This window comes from Mustela nivalis (assembly GCF_964662115.1).
Source record: "Mustela nivalis genome assembly, chromosome: 7".
Taxonomy (NCBI): Eukaryota; Metazoa; Chordata; class Mammalia; order Carnivora; family Mustelidae; genus Mustela; species Mustela nivalis.
The window spans coordinates 62,989,717-63,009,305 of NC_139026.1; the positions used below are offsets into that span (position 1 = coordinate 62,989,717).

The 19,589-nt window shown below is 36.9% G+C and overlaps 1 protein-coding gene across 6 annotated transcripts in view; it reads left to right on the forward strand.

The window, feature by feature from the left end:
- DENND5B (DENN domain containing 5B) overlaps nt 1-19,589 on the forward strand; it is a 184,878-nt gene that overhangs the window by 117,654 nt on the left and 47,635 nt on the right. For all 6 annotated transcript variants that reach the window (XR_014314193.1, XM_082740656.1, XM_082740655.1 and 3 more), the window contains 4 exons: nt 3,981-4,131; nt 12,469-12,562; nt 16,615-16,746; nt 18,664-18,816. Coding sequence is in view for 5 of the 6 variants with exons in the window: in XM_082740656.1 (XP_082596782.1) it covers nt 3,981-4,131; nt 12,469-12,562; nt 16,615-16,746; nt 18,664-18,816 (530 nt within the window). In the remaining variant the exon portion in view is untranslated. The remainder of the gene's footprint in view (nt 1-3,980; nt 4,132-12,468; nt 12,563-16,614; nt 16,747-18,663; nt 18,817-19,589) is intronic.

Below are 19,589 nucleotides of genomic sequence, written 5' to 3' on the forward strand. Positions count from 1 at the left end.
TTACACTCCAAAAAAGAAAAAAGAAGGAAAGAAGGGGGGAGAAGCAGTAACAAATTGAATGAAATATAATCATAAGGTTGCTGTGAATTTTGTCTTATTCTCTTTTATTGCCTTAATTGAAAAAATAAAAATTTTTCTTGCTGCTTATGTTGCCTTTTTACTTCGCACTTCTTTTCTCTTCATTAAAGGAAAGATAAGTATTAATTTAAAGTAATAAATCTGAGACGTTGCCTAATTTACTTGACAGTATATTTGCTTTTTAGTGGTGCCATTAATTTTTAATAGTTTCACTTACTGAAATTAAATCTCTAGATTCCTGTACTCAAATTAGAGTTTTTCCAACTCTGACATAGTTTTTCCCTTAGAGGATCATGAGTCTTGACCAGTCTTGTCGGGCAGTAATATATATAGTTCATTAAATAAATAATCATATCAATAGCCAGTATTTACCAAGTACTTACTATGTGCCAAATATCGTATCACATGTTTTACATGCATTTTGCATTTTATCTTAACAATGGGGGAGAATAGGCACATTTACTTTCTGTCTTATTTGTGTCCTCATTTTACAGTTGAGAAAGCTGAGAGGTTAGGTAACATGCTATGATTGCATAGCTAGTGATTGATGGAGCATGATTTGAACTTAGATTTGACCAATTCTAGCACCTGGAGCCTTAATACCACATTAAACATTAAATTAAATGTATTTAGTAAAGAAACATTTGAAGTAGGATGTCTGGGTGGCTCAGTCGGTTAAGTGTCTGCCTTCAGCTCAGATCATAATGCCAGGGTCTTGGAATCAAGGCCCACATTGGGCTCCTTGCTCAGCAGGGAGCCTGCTTCTCCCTCTGCCTGCCGCTCCCCCTGCTTGTGCTCTAACAAGTAATTTAATAAATAAGATCTTTTTAAAAAAATGTGAAGTGTACCAATCCACCCAATTTTATATGTTTATACCTTGTTACTAACACTTTCTTTGCCAGAAAAACTGATACCCATCACCTGAGTGCCACCCCCCTTTATTTTTTTTTTTTTTTCCATTTTTTTCACCTTTCTAATACAGAAGCTATTTGAGCAAGTTTTCCTCTGGAGGGAAAAAGAGGCAGGAAAGAATTTCTTGCTCTGTTTCCATGCTTGCCTTTCTCACTTTATTTAAATAGATCAGTCACAGGAGTGGTGATGCTGTAGTTATAACATATTCAAGGAAAGAAATATGTAAATTATGTCTTTATATAGTCTTAAAAGGTCTCTTTGATAACTCACTGAAACATCATACTGTTGTATTCCCACATACGAGGGTAGATCTTGGAGCCCCTTCGGAAGTGGCAGTTACCTCTGTGTTTCTGGAAAGTGAGGAAGTGGAATGAATGAAATTGTCTATGCCTATCCAGAGAATAGTATGACTTTCAGTGCTTTAATAGCCATGTGAATAAGATAATGCTTTGTTAAGAAAATTTCAGTCCTCCCTTCCTAACAACTTTTTTAATGGAGCTAAGCACTGATTCCTTTATTTGTGTGCTTCCTGAAAATCTTTTCAGTTAAAATAGATTTTGTCAGCCTCTCAAAAAGTTTGACATTCCCACTCTCATCACAGAAATTATATAATACTCTTGAAAATATACCATTATAGATTTAACATATGAAAATGAGATTAAGCTAAAGCTTAGTCTCCCAGGAACCTAATTTATCAAAGACTTTTTTTTTTTTTTTAAAGTACAAGGCAGCTGGCTGTAACTGTAACTGTGTCTATCCCCCATAAATGGTGCAGTTATTTCTTTCATTAGGTAAAATTATCCTCTTCCCACCCACCCCCCACAACAAAAACTATAGAGATTGGCATTTTGTTGTTTTGTATAGATTTTTATTGTTTTTTGTCCTTTGTTATTTTGCTTTTATTTTTGTTTTGCCTCTAACTAAAAAAAATTTTAATTTGCAGGTGAACTCTTTAGGCAGAGGTTATCTGCTGTTGATACTGTGGCACCAGAACCTCATGATTTCTGTGCAGAAAGACAAGTTGATAGTAATGCAGAGTTTTTCTTTTTTTCTTACCAATCACATAAAATGAGTATTGGCACAAACCCTTGAAAATCTAACAGGCCCATGACCTCTCAAAGCAGGCATTTAATAATTTCTAAATGTTCAGTATTCACTGGTGGTATAATTACTGAAAAGTAACATTGCATTATGCTCCCTATGGCAATCTTCAGTATAAACCCCAGAGTAACTTATTTTGAATCATGCTTTTTGTTTTTAAAAAGCTTCCTGACTAAAGAAGAATAATTCAATATCAGATGGATTTCTCTGTCATTTTAAATCCAGCAGAAAAAACTGAAGCTACTTTTTTTCCCCCTTTCATAAAAACAGAAGCATTCATTGGCAGAGATGGAATTTTGTAGTATTTCATGGAACATAAAATTGGCAGGGGCTTCAGACCATTCCGTGCCATGAATCTAAGCTTTATTTTGCCTGAACCATCTGTTAATTAAGTGTTTTATAAATATTAGGAAGCACGGAGACTATGGATAGGGTTGTGGAAAGCCAGAGGGCATCATTGAAAATTAAATACCATTTTACATTAAAACATGGCATTCTTTCACCCAATATAGACCATATGGACTATGTTTTAAGAGAAGTTGCAAGTTACACATTAAAAATAAAATGAAATTGAAGAAGTTTTTGAATAAATTCATGTGAATTATAAAGGAAAAAGTAGGGAAGTTTGAAATAGGTAGCTAATATTGTGAAGTTTAAGCCATAGAGGGTAATAGTGGCATCTGCAAAAACATCCCTTAATGCTGTCATCAAGCACAAGGAACTGGCTTAGGTGAAGCATGAATCTCACAGAAGATGGTATTAAGCATGTTCATTTGACAGGTGTGGAATATGTCATGGACGGACCCCTCTCCACTCAAAAAGAAAGTTTTTAAGACTATGTATAGGGAATAACCAGCAGCACTCAATCTGCTGATATTGAAGTGGGCAAAATAAACTGGTTCCATGAAATACTTATAAAAATACCTCTTTACTTCTTTTAAATCCCAAGATTAGCAGTTCCCAGAGTGTGTTCTGTTTATGACACCACAACAATTACTGCTTATTCTCTCCTTTTAGTAATCTGTAGGCAAAGGATTAAAAACCTGGTCTTGCTTCATAAATATATTTTCTCTTAAAAACTCAATTCATAAAAACATTTAAGATCAGATTTTTCTACTACAGAAATAGTTTGCTCTTTCTTGGGTCTTTGAGATATCCTCTTAACTTTAAATAGTTTAAAATAGAAATGTAAGTAGTTCTTATCTTTTAACTTCAGCCTAATTTATTCTTCAAAAGTCAGTTTCTTATCCTCTGGACATTTTCTAAATGCCTGCTTATTTTACAGTTCTCTGCATTATCCCTCTTGATCTAATAAACACTCCTAAATGACTCCTACTAATGAGAATGTGACTGTTGCTAAAAATGAAGTAATAACCTTTATACCATTTCTTGTGTTTACAAATGGAGAACTATGGATATTTAATGGGTCTTTGTACAAAGAATTAAAGTAATATAAGGCTACTCTTCTTGCTTTTCCTTCCCTGTCTTCCATTTCAAGGCCAACATTTTGTTTGCCATCATTTTCTTAAATGTACTTAGAACCATATTTTCATTAAGAAAATATTTTTCTTAAATATTTACCATTGAAATATTGATGTATTAAAATACTGAATATCCCACTGAAAGGAAACTTGTTTCAATCTATAGATTTTTAAACCTGCTGCCCAGCTTTTGTCAGAGGCAGCATATAACATGAAAATTAGTCATCTAATAGTCACTTAAAATTAGTCTTTTTATACTTAACATTACACTGATTTCTCAAGAGCTTTTATAAAAATCTATTTTAGAATGTCAGAAAGAATGAATTCCTTGGTGCATGACTGGAGGAAGCATTGTTTTAAGGTTTAGCCAATGAAATGCCTCTAATTTGTTATAAATTTAATTTATAGCCCAATCAATTGAGCAGCGACTAATGAAAATGGATCACACTGCAATCCACCCACATCTGCTTGATATGAAAATTGGTCAAGGCAAATATGAGCAAGGGTTCTTTCCAAAGTTACAGTCTGATGTCTTGGCAACAGGACCAACTAATAACAAGTAAGCAAGCACTTTCTTCACTTGAGCAATGGGTTGAAGGGATAAGTGAAGGGTGCAGTGCTGTGCAGCTCTAATGGGGCATTTTAATCATTAAATACCTTATCAGTCTGTTCACTTTCTTCAAAGGCCAAATCAGTTCATTTGGAATATGAGTATTTGACTTTTAATTCCATCATGTAAAAAATCCAAAGACTAGAGGTTTTTTTCCTTTTTAATGTAATGTACACTTGGGGGTAGTTTCACTTTAAATGACTATTTAAATATAATGCTAATATTGTCTAATAGAATTTTAAAAATTATATTTTCACTGCCTGTATTAGTTTCCTAGGACTACTATACAAAGTACTACAAATTTGGTGGCTTTTTAAAACAACAGAAATTTGGGGCACCTGGGTGGCTCAGTGGGTTAAAAGCCTCTGCCTTCGACTCAGGTCATGATCCCAGGATCCTGGGGTCAAACCCTGCATCAGGCTCTCTGCTCAGCAGGGAGCCTGCTTCCTCCTCTCTCTCTGCCTGCCTCTCTGTCTACTTGCGATCTCTGTCAAATAAATAAATAAAATCTTTAAAAAAAAAAAACAAAAAAACCGGGGCGCCTGGGTGGCTCAGTGGTTAAGCCGCTGCCTTCGGCTCAGGTCATGATCTCGGGGTCCTGGGATCGAGTCCTGCATCGGGCTCTCTGCTCAGCAGGGAGCCTGCTTCCTCCTCTCTCTCTCTCTGCCTGCCTCTCCAACTACTTGTGATTTCTCTCTGTCAAATAAATAAATAAAATCTTTAAAAAAAAAAAAAAACAAATTTATTCTTTCACAATTCTGGAAGCTGGAAGTCCAAAATTGAGATGTTGGCCGGGCCATTCTCCCTCCAAGACCTCTAAAGGAGGAGCCTTACTTGCTTCTTCAACTTGTGCTGGCCTCGGAATTCCTTGACTTCTAGTAGTGCTAATTCCAGTCTCTGTCTCTGTCTTCATATCCTTCCATATCTGAGACCAAATTTCCTTTTTCTTACGATGACACCAGTCCTACTGGCTTAGGGCCCACCCTAGTGACCTCATCTTAACTTGATTACATGTGCAAAGACCCTGTTACCAAATAAGGTAACATTCATAGGTATTGAGTTTAAGACTTCATATCATGGAGGGGAGAGTGTGTGAGGAAAGGACACATTTCAACCCATAACACCACTTTTGTATTTTTTAAGTATCAAGTTCAAAAATTACAAAACAATCAAAAATAAAGATAAATCCTATCATTCTTTATGGTAGATGATTCCATTCAGAAAATATCTGAATATGATTAGAATTGAAAAGAGTCCTAAAAAAAAAAAGAGTTCTTTGGGTTTAAGGGAATTCTTGATTTTGAGTGAATACAGTGTTTTATTAATGAGGAATAAAAGAGGATTTTACAAGAAAGGATACGAAGGTATTAAAGGGAAACACAGTTAAGCTGCAAAGAAAGAGCTTAAAATCGGAAAGCAATAATTGTGGAATTTAGTTCATGCTTAACCGCTAACCAGGAACCTTGGACAGGTTGGAATCATTTTCCCCCTTTCTCACCTGAAAATATTCTTTTAATATTCTACAATACCTATCACCTTACAAAAGTGGCTCAGAGGTGGAAAGGAAAAAGCCAGGCTATGGCAAAGAAGCCTGAAGTAAAAGACTGGGTACACAAGATGAAAGTGGCATTGAGGTACCTGAATTTTCAGAAAGTAACTAGAGAATCAGTGAGGGGAATAAAAAGGAGGTAGAATGATGTCTTGATCTAAAAGGCCCATATTAAAGGGCGCCTGGGTGGCTCAGTGGGTTAAGCCGCTGCCTTCGGCTCAGGTCATGATCTCAAGGTCCTGGAATCGAGTCCCGCATCGGGCTCTCTGCTCAGCAGGGAGCCTGCTTCCCTCTCTCTCTCTGCCTGCCTCTCCATCTACTTGTGATTTCTCTCTGTCAAATAAATAAATAAAATCTTTTTTTTTAAAAAAAGGCCCATATTAAATAAGTAATGGAAAGGTTCTCGAAAGATGGTTTAAAAGTATGATGTTTCTATTTTCTAGATGAACTGCTAAACTTGCAAATTTTTGGTACTTGCCTCCTTATTTCCTAAGGTGTTTGTCAGGTGTTTTCCTGTTAGTCAGGGAAAAGGAAAACATAGTAAGTTATCTATATAATAAGTGATGGTAAGAGTTGGTTTAATTTGATAAATACTGTTCTGAGGTAGGTAGTGTGGTATTTGGAGTTTCTTGGGGGTACATGTATGTGTGGCAGTATTTGTGTATTCTTGTGTTTGTACTGCTAATACCCTATTTTTAATAACCTGAAAGGAATGAACCCCTTACCATTTTCCAGCTGAAGGTGATCCTTTAAATGTTTCTTAAATGTGTTAGAATAATTGATTTGTTTAGTTCCAAATGTGAGAAAGCTTTTGTGATACCAAACACATCAAAAGGGAGTAAATGGTATGTATGGATTAAGGAAAACAGTTACAGTACCATTTACATTGCTGCTGCTTTTCCTTTCAGAGTCTAATATTTATCATCATAAATATATACCCCTTAACAGATGTCAGTCAGAAAACTTAGAAATTGGGGCACCTGGGTGGCTCAGTCATTAAGCATCTGCCTTACGCTTACTTAGGTCATGATCTCAGCATTGTGGGATCAGAGCCCTGCATCCGGCTCCCTGCTCAGCGGGAGGCCTGCTTCTCCCTCTCCCAACACCCCTGCTTCTGTTCCCTCTCTCGCTGTCTCTCTCTCTGTGTCAAATACATATTATTTAAAAAAAAAAAAAACACTTAGAAATTTTCATCAGTGCATCAAAGTAATTATTCTTCTTTCCTTTTTTATGCTTCCATATATACATTTCCTGCCAATGGGGGCTTTTCCACGCCAACAGGAGGATGGTTATAGAGTTGATCTGCTGATAATAATAACTAATATTAAGCTGGTTCTATACTGGTTTCTCTGCTGACTGCTCTGAGTACATTAGCTCCTTTTACAAACCTGTCCCTATATATAAAACCTATATTGTTTTACCCATTTTATAAATGAAGTTCAGAGAGATTCAGCAACTTGCTCCAAGATCACTAAAATAGCTAGGAAGTGTTGAAACTAAGATTTGAACCTAATTCTGCTGATTCGGAGGCTCAAGCTCTTTTAAGTGTTAAACCATGTATATATACCGTCTGGCCCAGTTGCTTCAAAACGGGTGACAGATGCCTTTTGTTACTTTTGGAGTTGGAAACTGTGTTTGGTAGCCCCCAAGAAATTTTGAATGACCTAAAATATTGAACATAAATGTGTACTATGGGAAAGAGAGGTAAGTACCAAAAATTTTGTAATACATAGTTCCACAAGTGATCTGAAAGAAATACACATTTAAGCCACCTTTCAAGAACCATAATATGACTTACTCAGTTTGGGCCATTTAGGTCAAAAGGCATAATTCTAATTCTTTTTTATTGCCTTCATTGATCTCTTAAGTGCTTTCTGAAAATTCAGGGCTCAATGCCACTTCCGTTCTGTGTATTCAATGTAACAAGATCTTCCCCAATGAGAGAGCCCTCACATACCTCACTTTCTGCCTTAAACTGGACTCTCTTAAAAGGGTGGCCCCCAAGAAGATAGAACAATTCTCTTGAGAAGCAAGAGATTTGTAGGCAACATCTTCCCAGCGAAGAACTACATGAAGCCGTAGTTGAGGTCAAATAGCCTAACCCTGAAGACAGTGGCATTATTATGTGTTGGTAGGAGTCTGAGCCTGGGTTACTGGCAAAGGTAGCAGTGGAACTCAGGTCTCCATACTCCAGGTACCGTGTTCATGATTTCTCATTCATAAAGCCCAGAGGTCTGGAAAATTTTCAGTCAGTATCTGTTTACATATTTGGAAAAGGAGTGCTATAAATTACATCAGTGGAGCTTACAACTCTTGAAGAGATGTTGAACATTATGGGGTTCAAACTTTCCAGGTGATGGTACTGTATATAATGTTCCATTTTTCAAAAATGAGAATTTTCCATCAGAATAGACTAATCATCAGTTCACTTATTTTTCCTGCGTTTGTAAAATACCCTAATTGTTTGAATTATTTCATATTAGTATTTAAATAGTTTTTATTTCCTTTTAATAGCATTAGATTACTCATTCGTTCATTTGGCAAAAATTTATGGAACCCTGACTGTATGTGAGGCAGTGTCCTATTCAGTGGGAGTTTAGCAGTGAACAAAACAACAAAAATCCCTGCTTTTAAGGAGGAGGAAACAAACTTAATATGTAAAATAAATAACTTAATAGTGATAAGATTTGTGAAGAAAAATGAAGCAGAAAGGGGAAGTAGGAGCATTAAGGAGGGAAGATTTCAACTTTAAATTTTACTGCCTTGTTTTCTTGCTTTTAATCTTGTATATAACCCTAAGGTCTCTCATTTTTAGACTGAGACCCAAGTATTACATTTTCAAGTAGGTTTTAGTCTGAAAGAAAAAAGAACTAAGAACTCATTGCACAATAAGGAAATGTATAACCATGCTTCTGCAAATGGCTGATCAACTGTTAGAATTTCATATGCTGCTTACAAAGCCAAAGCAAATAAGCAGTCATTTGTATTTTAACAAATGTGATCATCTTTGATAAAAATAGAAATTTTGATAAAAATGAGATTTAATAATGAAAAGAAATATTAATTCCTTAACAACACCAGGAATGTGTAGACTTCATAGTAACTTTCTTTTTTTTTAATTCTTTTTTATTCATAGTAATTATCTTAAGCAGATGATCATATCCCTGTTTTGAAAATAAAATAAGGCATTTTGTCCCACAGCATGTATAGTGAGATGCTAAGTGTATCATGTAAATTAGTATTTATCCTTTCCTTTACCTAAAGCCTTTTCCACTTTTGCCTGCCAAGGGAATTGTTCTGCCATTTGTATTCTACTCCTTTTCTTTACTCATTAATAATAAGTTCATTAGCTGGTATTTCCTATTTTTACTATTTATTTGAACTACCCTGTCCAGTAACCCTAATTTACTGTCTCTCACTGACCTTTTTTGCTGCATAGCTATTTCTAAGGCCTCCAGGTCTTTGTACATTTTATTTGTTACTTATATTTCCCCTTTGTTTATTATATGAATTTATCAGCTGGTATTTATAATCTGCTTCAAAGTTGTTTAAAAAAGAATTCATTAAAAATTAAAAAAAAAAAGAATTCATGACACTGTTGAAGATGGTAAGATAGACTTCATTCAAGGGGGGCCATGTAGGGACCATTGCAGTGAGCAAGATTGAAGTCTATTCCATACACAATGTGGGTAAGTAGCAATTTATAATCAAGTAGCAGAGTGGAGAGAAAATTACTAAGAGGAAACATCAGAGTTAAGGGGAAGGATTTTGACTAAACCAACCTAATAAGATTCTTACTGAAGATAGGCCTGGGTGATAAAGGGTAGTAGATGATGTAGAAGCTGATTAGATATGAAGAACGATCATATGTGGAGGTTGGTGGGGCGGGGTGAGGGGGTGGTTCCCCCTGAACTGACTTAGCAAGGTTCTTGTTAAAAGTGGATTTTATAAGGAAGTGCACAGATGGACCTGGGAGAAGGTTCAGGAGCCTAACTAGAGTTTGATCAAGCAAAGAATCTCTGCCTGTGTCCTAATAGGCTTTTTTCTGGATCTTCTTTCTCAGTCACCCTAGTTTTCTTTGTATCTATTTTACAGTCTTACTTTGATCCTTTACTGTTGGGAAAGTTCCAGGGATTCTGTTTCAAAGATCTATCACTAGGACTTTGTACTTTTTGTCCCAATATAAGCCTATTTTTCTTAACTATTTTAAGAGGGACCACCTTTCTTGCTATTATTTTTATCATAATTATTCAGTGTTCCTTTAAGTACCAGACTGAAATGAGATGATTCAGAAACTTGAAACCAAAGGCATGCATAAATTATTTTAAGCAACAAAAGAACCCACATTCTCATTTCAAGCTTTTTGTGAATTACTTACTTTATTAAATAAAAAATTAAAAATAATGAACTGGCAGTAATACAGTATGACTTTTTCTGAGTGGCAAAAGCATAAATTCATTTTTTAAGTTGTATATAGCTCTGTGCTGGCAAGGATGTATTCAAGAATGGATATTCTTAGAAAAGTGTGATGAATACATAGTCATGGGGATAATAAGTCAAGATTTGAAAATTTTTTTGAAATAATTTGATATAAAATAATATATGCTCATTAGAAAATTTAGAATATTTGAAACTGTTAGGGTAGATTTTAAAACACTCTAATACCATCACCATGAGATGCTAACATTTGCTATTAGACCTTCCATTTCATGGATCCTAGTGTTCATGTCCACACTTTTTTAAAACAAAATTAATATGTTATTTATACAGTGTTTATCTTGTTTTGTCATTCATTAGTGTACCATGAATGTTCTCCCAAATTAATATTCCTAGCAACTTAATTTTTTTTAATGACTGTGTGATATTTCATAATGTAGAGGGCACTCTCTACTCTTGAACATTTAGGTTGTTTTGAGCACATTTACTTGATTCTGAGTAACTATTGGTTGTGAGATCTTCTGCTAACTCAAAAGCGTTTTGGAAATATTATACTTTAAACATGCATATGGAATAGAGACACATCCTAATATCAGGAACATTTCGAAGTCAAAATGTGAGTCTTGGAATAAAGGAAACAATTTGTTATTACATACATGCTGTGAGGAATATTCATAAACTTTAATCTTGGGCTGCATCTCTGATTATTTATTTGGAGTATATTTATAGAAGGGCCAGGTCATGTAAAGACAGCCAGTAAAACAGCTTACAGGGACTCCTGGGTGGCTCAGTCAGTTAAGCATGCACCTGTTGGTTTTGGCTCAGGTCCTGATCTCAGGGTCCTGAGAACGAGCCCCACAATGGGCTCCTTACTCAGCACAGAGTCTGCTTGAAATTCTCTCTTTCCCTCTGCCCATCCCACTTGTGCTCTCTCCCTCTCCTGCTCTAAAGTAAATAAATAAATAAATCTTAAAAAAACAAAAGCAAAAACAAAAACACAGCTGACAGACAAGATACCAGCCCTTCAAGAGTTTATAGTAGAATTTTGTAGAAAATAGAGGTAAGTGCTTAGAATACACTGTGACGGGTAATAAAATTGAGGAGTTTAAGAGGGATAGACAGTTTAGGGCGCCTGGGTGGCTCAGTGGATTAAGCTGCTGCCTTTGGCTCAGGTCATGATCTCAGGGTCCTGGTATCGAGTCCCGCATCGGGCTCTCTGCTCGGCGGGGAGCCTGCTTCCCTCTCTCTCTGCCTGCCTCTCTGCCTACTTGTCATCTCTGTCTGTTAAATAAATAAATAAAATCTTTAAAAAAAAAAAAAAGAGGGATAGACAGTTTAGATTTGGAGGAATCAATGAACACTTTCGGTGTGGCATTGAAGTTATTTGACGAATAGAAGTCAGGGGGAAACTTCATGAAGTTTCAGAAAAACTAAAGATCCAAAGGTAAATAAGTGGAGGCCTTACATGTCATGTTTTCTTTTTAAGAATTTTTTCATAAGAAGAGTGAAGAAAGAAACTTAGTGATAACTGTAGAGAGTCGAGAGAGACCAGTGTGCTTGTAAGCTGAAGGGAAATACTCAGTTGAGAGAGAAAAATTGGAGATATAGAAAAAGAGGTTACTTAGTGCAGCAGGTTGAAGAAGTCAAGAGAGAATTGGTCAGGGAGTTTCTTCTAGGTGACAGAATTAGTTTTGAGCCATAGCCGATATATTTTATACTTTGGGATTAAAAGAAAGATGAGGAGTCTGTGTTTACATCATGTTAGTAGAGAGCAGGAAGAAGGAGTCAAGGGTGGGTTATCAGTTGAGGGGAGGCACTTGAGGATAAAGCAAAAGGTTTGAAATTGTTTTTGAGGGGAGTGGGAGAGAGTTGAAGGGCAGGTAAAGTGATTCATGAGGAGTCATGACAGAAATCAAGAACTAATCCACATAAATAGAATAGAGAAGTGAGAGGATGGTATTCACCCAGGATTTGGGGCTCTGTTGGACAGTAAAGTGGGAAGGAGAGGAGGAGATAGTGTGTATATTTTTAACCTCAGTTTTTAAAAAGTATTGATTGTAGTGATGGTTGCATGTCTTAGAATATAATAAAAACCACTAAATTATATGCTTTAAATGGGTGAACTATATGGTATTCAATGTATCACAGTAAACCTTTCTGTATTTAAAGAATTGATTGAAAAATAAGTAGTCTTTTGTTTTAAAGAGTATATTTTTTCTATTTTAAAAATAAGTTACCACATTTTTGTATGTTTGTTTCAGTTTTTGTTTTAACCTTCTTGGGTGTGGCTCTTTTTCCAGTCGCTGGGTAAGTCGGAGTGCCACTGCACAGCGCAGGAAAGACCGCCTTCGACAACACTCGGAGCACATTGGATTGGACAACGACCTGAGGGAGGTATGTGAGCGGCCTTCCCAGGATGCCTTATTCGGTCCACAGTTCTCAATGTGCAGGTTCTTCCGCATTCTTTTGCAAAATGTCTCAGTTTTATTTTAATATAGTAATCCTTTTGTACTGACATACAGCAGAAGACACCTCTTTTTTCCCGATTTTATAAGACACCTAAAACCAGGTTTTAAAACAAATCTCCCTGTATACCACAAGTAAAAGCTAAGTTTAAGAGAAATTTTTGGTCAGTATGTCTCCTCTAGAGAAAAAAAATATACAAGAAACAGATTTTTTTAAGTTTCAAGCGTAATTGAAACTTAGTATAATTAAAGATGTATTTGTGCTTTATCCTTGGCTTACTGACACCATTTTTTAAAGTGTTTAGATGGGCTCCTGGGTGGCTCAGTGGGTTAAAGTGTTTAGAAATTATTTTTGAACTAAGATCCTTATGCTTTATTTATACTACTTGAAAGTAAAACCATAATTATACATTTGAATAATTTTAAGTACGTTTTGACTATTGTGATCAAAGAAAAATGTAATCAGAAGATCTGTTAACTATTTTCTAAACTCAGGTGTGTAGAAATAAAGCAGAAAACATCATCCCAAATATATATTGCTTTTTTGCTGAAATGTTCATACATTTATGATTTTAAACATTTTCTTTAAAACCGAAGCATAATTTGTCTAGTGCTTTTCTTTGTGCTACCATATTTTTTTCTCTCCCCTTTTGCTGTGACTTTTTCATATGCATGCATGTTTTGCTTGTCTCTTTCTCTCTATCCTTTTCTTTTTTGCTTTTCTGTCATTGGCACTTCTCCATCCTCTTAGCCTTCCGGGGAACTTTTGGTCTGTCAGAACTCCATGGCATTCTGGGAGTGGGATCAGGGTCCACCTCCTCCTGCACGACTTCCTAAAAAATCCTTCTCTGAGTGCTGCCTGGTATGTTCTTTGCCTGAAAGTGCTTTGCAGATGTTCCTGAATCTTGTTTTTGGTGTTCCTTGAGTTAACCACATGCGTGTGTGCACATAGCTGTAGAATGCCTCACTTCACCTTGTGGCGTGAACTGTCAGCCTCTACATTTTGCTCTCTACTTCCTCTTGTGTTTCTTACCTGTTCCTGGTGGTGTGTGCTAACAGAAGCACTTCTATACTGTTGGCAGGTAAAACTGATCACCTGAATTCCTAACTAATGGTATTTTGAAAGGTGGAGGGGTGTAGAGGGGCCAGAGATGCAGCACATTGTTGTTCTTCCAAAGGAGAAATATATTAAATGATCAGACTCCCTTTTATTTAACCATTTTGCAGAAATAAATAATTCATTAGAACAGCTTTTCTTTTCTTTTCTTGCTGGGTTTTATCTCCATGTTTTAATAAACCCTTCCTGATCTGTTCTTGGGAGGGGGGGTTGTTGTTGTTTTGTTTGGGGGGTTTTTTGTTGTTTTTGGTTTGAAATTTATTTCCTTTGTTCATGGTCTGTATTTTATGTGGTCAGAAAATCAGGTCACCAGTATAGGATCTTAGTTCTAAGAGAAACCTTTGCGGTCATCTTGTCTAACATGACATGAAGTCCGAGAGACTTGCCCAAAGTCAAATGGACACTCAAAGGCAGAGCTGGGCCTGTAGCCCAGGACTGCTGATAGCCAGAATGGTACTCTTCCCAGTACCCTTGTATATGAGATTACACACAACAGCTACTCACCTGAGGGCAAGAGTAACTTAAGACTCCTGGTTTGTTGTTTTTTGGCTATAACAGAAATGAAAAAGAGCATGGTAGAAATCTCAGAAATCTGGGGTCACTTCCTTCTAGTAGTGAAATGGACTTTCTTACAAAAACATTCCCTGTGAAAGGTTTCTCTTTCTTCTCCATTTTTTACCTTAAAATATACCTTTTCCTCCAGCTGCCCCAAAGAAAATTACATTTTTATCATCACTTGTTTACTATAAAGGCAAGTGTTCTATTTTTGCAATATACAGAGGCAACATCACTTTTTAATGTGAGGAAGGGGCTCATATCCTTTGTGTGTATGTGCAAAGAATGTTGCTCATTCCATGGCTTCAGCAGAGCTGCTCTCAGGAGGAGACGTGGCCCTGTGGAGTTCACTGTTGGCTAATAATTATATGTAATCTGCTATGTGCTTAGTAAATATGGCCAGTCAGAGGATAGCCCTATTCTGGCTTGTTTTCATTTATAAAATAGAACCATAAACTTTAATAGTGCTCAAATTACTTATCCAGTTATGGACTTAAACGTCTAATTATTCATAGATTTAAGAAAAAAGAGAAATACCAACACCTTTTCCTAGCCTCTTGCCTGTGTTTCTTACTCTTCTTCTAGCCAGTGTGTTTCTTCCTCAGCTAAATTGGATCCTTACCTCTTCTTGAAATCTGAGTCTTAGTAGTTCTCTCTGCCTTTGCACAAGTCCAAAGGTTGAGGAACTAAGGCAGGGGAGAAATAACCCCTTCAACATTTGAAAGTTAACATTTGTTTTTAATATTTGTACCACCTTAAATGTTAGGAAATGTAGGTGTTATAGTTCTCAAATAGGATCTCTGCCTCATATCTCAAGTTGGTTTTTCTGAAACGTTTCATTCCTTGCTTTTTATTTTTTTGAAAACGAACTTTCAGGATGTTTTGATAGACGTTATGTAATAAGGTAATAAACTTGATTTCCCCAGGTGATAGTTGGCTTTCATTCTCAGTTTTCCTTGTTTATTGGACCCTCTAAAAGAGATTTAAGCAGAAAGAGGTATACATAAATATTATAGAAACTAAATTCTTAAAGCTTTCCTTTTTTAAAAATCTGCCCTTAAAATGATTGCATTGGAAAGGAAACAGATTATTTTGTTTATGTAGCAGCAGGTAAACTGATCAGTTGAATCCCTAATCAGTGGGATTTTTTAGAAATTTGTACAAGATTTAATAGATTATTTTTCTTCCAAAGAGGAAATATTGTAAATGCACAAACTCCCTTTTATATAAAGAATGTAAAGGATTTTATACATTTTTCCTTGTAATATCAAATTCTCTTCCCTTAAGGTAGTAAAGATAGATTTCACGTATGTGCCTGTGGGAGGATGTGCTGGGCTCACAATCTCTCTCTCCCCTCAACAAACTGCTAGTTTTACTATATAACTTAGGGTAGTTATTCTCTAACTATGGCCCTGAGACACTTGGGCTTCTTGGAGATTCTGCCTTGTGGTCCTGATGCAAACATAAAGCATCTGGATGAGCATTGCAGGTAGCACAGAAAGAAGAGATATAACAGGTATCCTGTGGTCATCACCTGTGTGATTTATTTTTCCTGGACATTCACTAACTAAAGCTCAAGAGTGGTGGACTGGGTTTCTGAGTTTCTAGGTTTCTCTCTGAGCCATCACTATCTCTGAAAGTAATATAATATTCCCACTTTCTCTCGATTGTGGAACAAGGCAAGGGAGGGAATGTAGCAAACATGTGTTCAGAGAGAGTTCACAGTCTTTCTTGTGAGGTAGGGGGGCGTGTTTTATGCCCATTTTACAAATAAACAAATATGCCTAAGTTTATAAAATTAGTTGCAGACAGATTCTAGAGCTCCTGATTTTACTGTTGTGACTTGACTAGAGCAGAGGGTTGGTTCAGAGAGTGTTGTCTAAGAGGCTAGAAGTTTGCTAAGTGTCGTTATCTGTGGGGAGAGGAAGAAATCACTGATCTGAGAATCACTGGGTTGAAGAAACTTTGGTAAACCAGAAACCTAAATTTTTTTCATCCCTATTATGATCCTGACTAATGACAGCCTTGGGTACTCCCAATAAAATTATTAAACTAGGTGAGCTTTATCTTGTTATGAATGTTTTAACCTGACACGATTTCTGTTGCCCTCATTTTCACAGGAATTAACAACGGTGGGGGAGGGCGCGTACAAATGTCCTCTGCCTATTGGTGGCGCTAAAACTTGAATTGCTATTGCATGAGTACATTTACAGCCTTTTCCGCATCTTGTTTTTCCTCACTTTTTTGTGTAATGTTAAGAAAGAAGACTATCTGATGTTTATATATTAAAAATGCTCTTTAATTTTTAGAAATATATGCAAGAGGCACGAAGTTTAGGGAAAAACCTGAGGCAACCCAAATTGTCAGACCTCTCTCCTGCAGTGATTGCACAAACCAACTGCAAATTTGTAGAAGGCTTATTAAAAGAATGTAGAATGAAGGTACGTATTATTCACTGATGTGAGACACTATGCACTCAGCTTCCACTTGGACTGGCAGATATCCTAGAAGAAGACTTTTACTGGGGCATAAAGCTAATGTTCTCTTTACTGAGCTCATGAACTTTCAGTTCTCCAGTACCCACAGAATCAGTGACATGGGAGCCCTGCATAGTTTTTCCTCAACCTTTTCAGCCATTGCTGTCTTCCTCGAAAACATGAACAGATATTAAGCCAGTCAAAAGTTGTAGGGCACTGGCTGGCTGAGTTGGTAGAGCATGCAACTCTTTGGGGATTTTTTGTTTGTTTTGTTTTGTTATTTAGAGAGAGAAAGAGTGTGTGGGGAGGGGCAGAGGGAAAGAATCTTGCAGCAGCCTTCTCACTGAGCACAGAGCCCGGTGTGGGACTCAATTTCATGACCCTGAGATCATAACTTAAGCTGAAATCAAGAGTTGGACACTTAACTGACTGAGCCACTCAGGCACCTGGCACATATGACTCTTAATCTCAGGGTCATGTGCTTGAGCCCTATGTTGGATGTGGAGCCTACTTTAAAAAGTGTGCAAGAATGTGGTTGTTTTATATGAAAAGTAACACATTTTTTTGTATAGAACCTTGTCCACCCCCATACATGTATGTATACCCATACAGAAGAAGACCTTGGCTGTGTTGTAGGTTTGTATATATTACACACTAGTCTCTTCTTAGATACCATGTTTATCAAAGTAGTAATACAGATTGACAAAATTCAGGACATCATTTTAACCAGTAATTTCATTCTTTTATTTTATATTTCTTGAGTACCTTCTGTGCATTCAATAAATGCACTATTTTCAGCATCAGCATACAGTGTGGAGTCAGAGAGACAAGGTCCCCCACCTAAAGGAACTAGATTCTCTCTCACTTTACATTTTATAAGTACAGCTGAGACTGCTGTAAATTACTTACTTGAAACTGATTTCCATTTCCCTTCCATTTTCTGGTGCATACTCATGAGCAGAGACAAGATAAAAGAGGAAAACAGGAAGTAAATAGAGGCCCGTTTCACTCACAATTTAGGGAGTTCTGAAAAAATTTAGAGCTGCCTGTTTGTGTTGTGGTTTTTGCCTAAGTGCAATCAAAACTAACTGCAGATATCTTCTGTATGCCTAGATATAGGGGCAGTGGAGGGTTAGTTGTGGCAGGGTGGGATTCTGATTCTCAGTACATTTTCTGGGTCTGCTGTAATTCCCCAGTGTTACTCAAGTTAGTAAACTGAAAATTGTCAATCATAAGTGTTTACATGGGGATACTTTAAAATGGTGTTGTGGGGAGGCAAAATATAAATAGATAGATAGATAGATAAAACAGTTTCATAATCTCCCCCTAGTGATCCCCTATTTATCTGACAAAATACAAAAGTACATGTGATATTACTGCAGTTAGTTGACCACAGAGATTAAAATGCTTTTCCAAAAGTGATTAAAAGAATACAAGTAGAAGTATATGGGGATACCTGGGTGGCTCAGTGGGTTAAGCCGCTGCCTTCGGCTCGGGTCATGATCGCAGGGTCCTGGGATCGAGCCCCGCATCGGGCTCTCTGCTCAGCAGGGAGCCTGCTTCCTTCTCTCTCTCTCTCTGCCTGCCTCTCTGCCTGCTTGTGATCTCTCTCTGTCAAATCAATAAATAAAATCTTTAAAAAAAAAAAAAAAGAAGTATATGAAGGGAGGCGTCTGGCTGGCTCAGTTGGTAGAGTGTGTGATATTTGATCTTGGGGTTGTGGGTTCAAGCCCCACGTTAGGTATAGAGATTACTTAAAAATAACATCTTCAAAAAAAAAAAAAAAGTATAATGGAGGGAAGCCTCTGATCTAGTGGTTGAATTGTTGGTCTTTGGCTTCATTGCGGGGATAACACTTGTGACCACACATGATGCTTTCAGACAAAGCGCATGTTGGTGGAGAAGATGGGACACGAAGCAGTGGAACTGGGCCATGGAGAAGCAAACATAACCGGCTTGGAAGAGAACACCTTGATCGCCAGCCTCTGTGACCTACTGGAAAGGATATGGAGCCATGGCTTGCAGATTAAGCAGGTAATAGTCTCAGAAGGCCCTGGTGATGTGGTTGGTTAGGGACCCTGTCAAGAAATATAAGGAGGGGCACCTGGCTGGTTCAGTTCGTTGTGCTTCTGACTTTTCGGCTCAGGTCATAATGTCAGGGTCATGAATTCAAGCCCTGTGTTGGACTCCATGCTCAGTATGGGGTCTGCTTGAGTTTCTCTCTCCCTCTCCTGCCCCTCTATCCCATCTATCTGTCTGTCTGTCTCTCTCAAATAAATAAATAAATCTTTAAAAGAAAGAAGGAAATGAACAAGGAGAAAAAGATAAAAATTAAAGGATATGTTTCTTTGTCACAGGATGACTAGAAATGCACCACAGGCTTTTTAATTCCAGAAAAAGAAAATAAAACCCATGATTAAGAGGTGGTTTGGTGCTCTTTCCTGGTAAACAGGAAAGGATAAAACAGCACATTTACTGCAGAGGGTATATCCCGTTGAGTCCATTAAGTGTCTGCTTTTGTTGCTGTCCACAAAAAAAAATCTGTTAGCCAAAATTAACAGTTCTTTGCCATTTTAATTTATGTAGTTATTTAGGGTGGAAAAAAATCAAATGGTTTCTTTGCTTTTGTCCCTCTTACATCCTATTCTGATTTTTTTTTTTTTTTCCTCTTGTGTGTATGTTCTTTCTTCCTCCCCTTTCCTCTTTCTTCTTTGGCTCCAGTGTTCTTCTCCCCTCACTGCCATTCCATACATCCAAGCATATTTTGCCTATAGATGTACCCAAATACATTATGTGCTGCTAGAGTC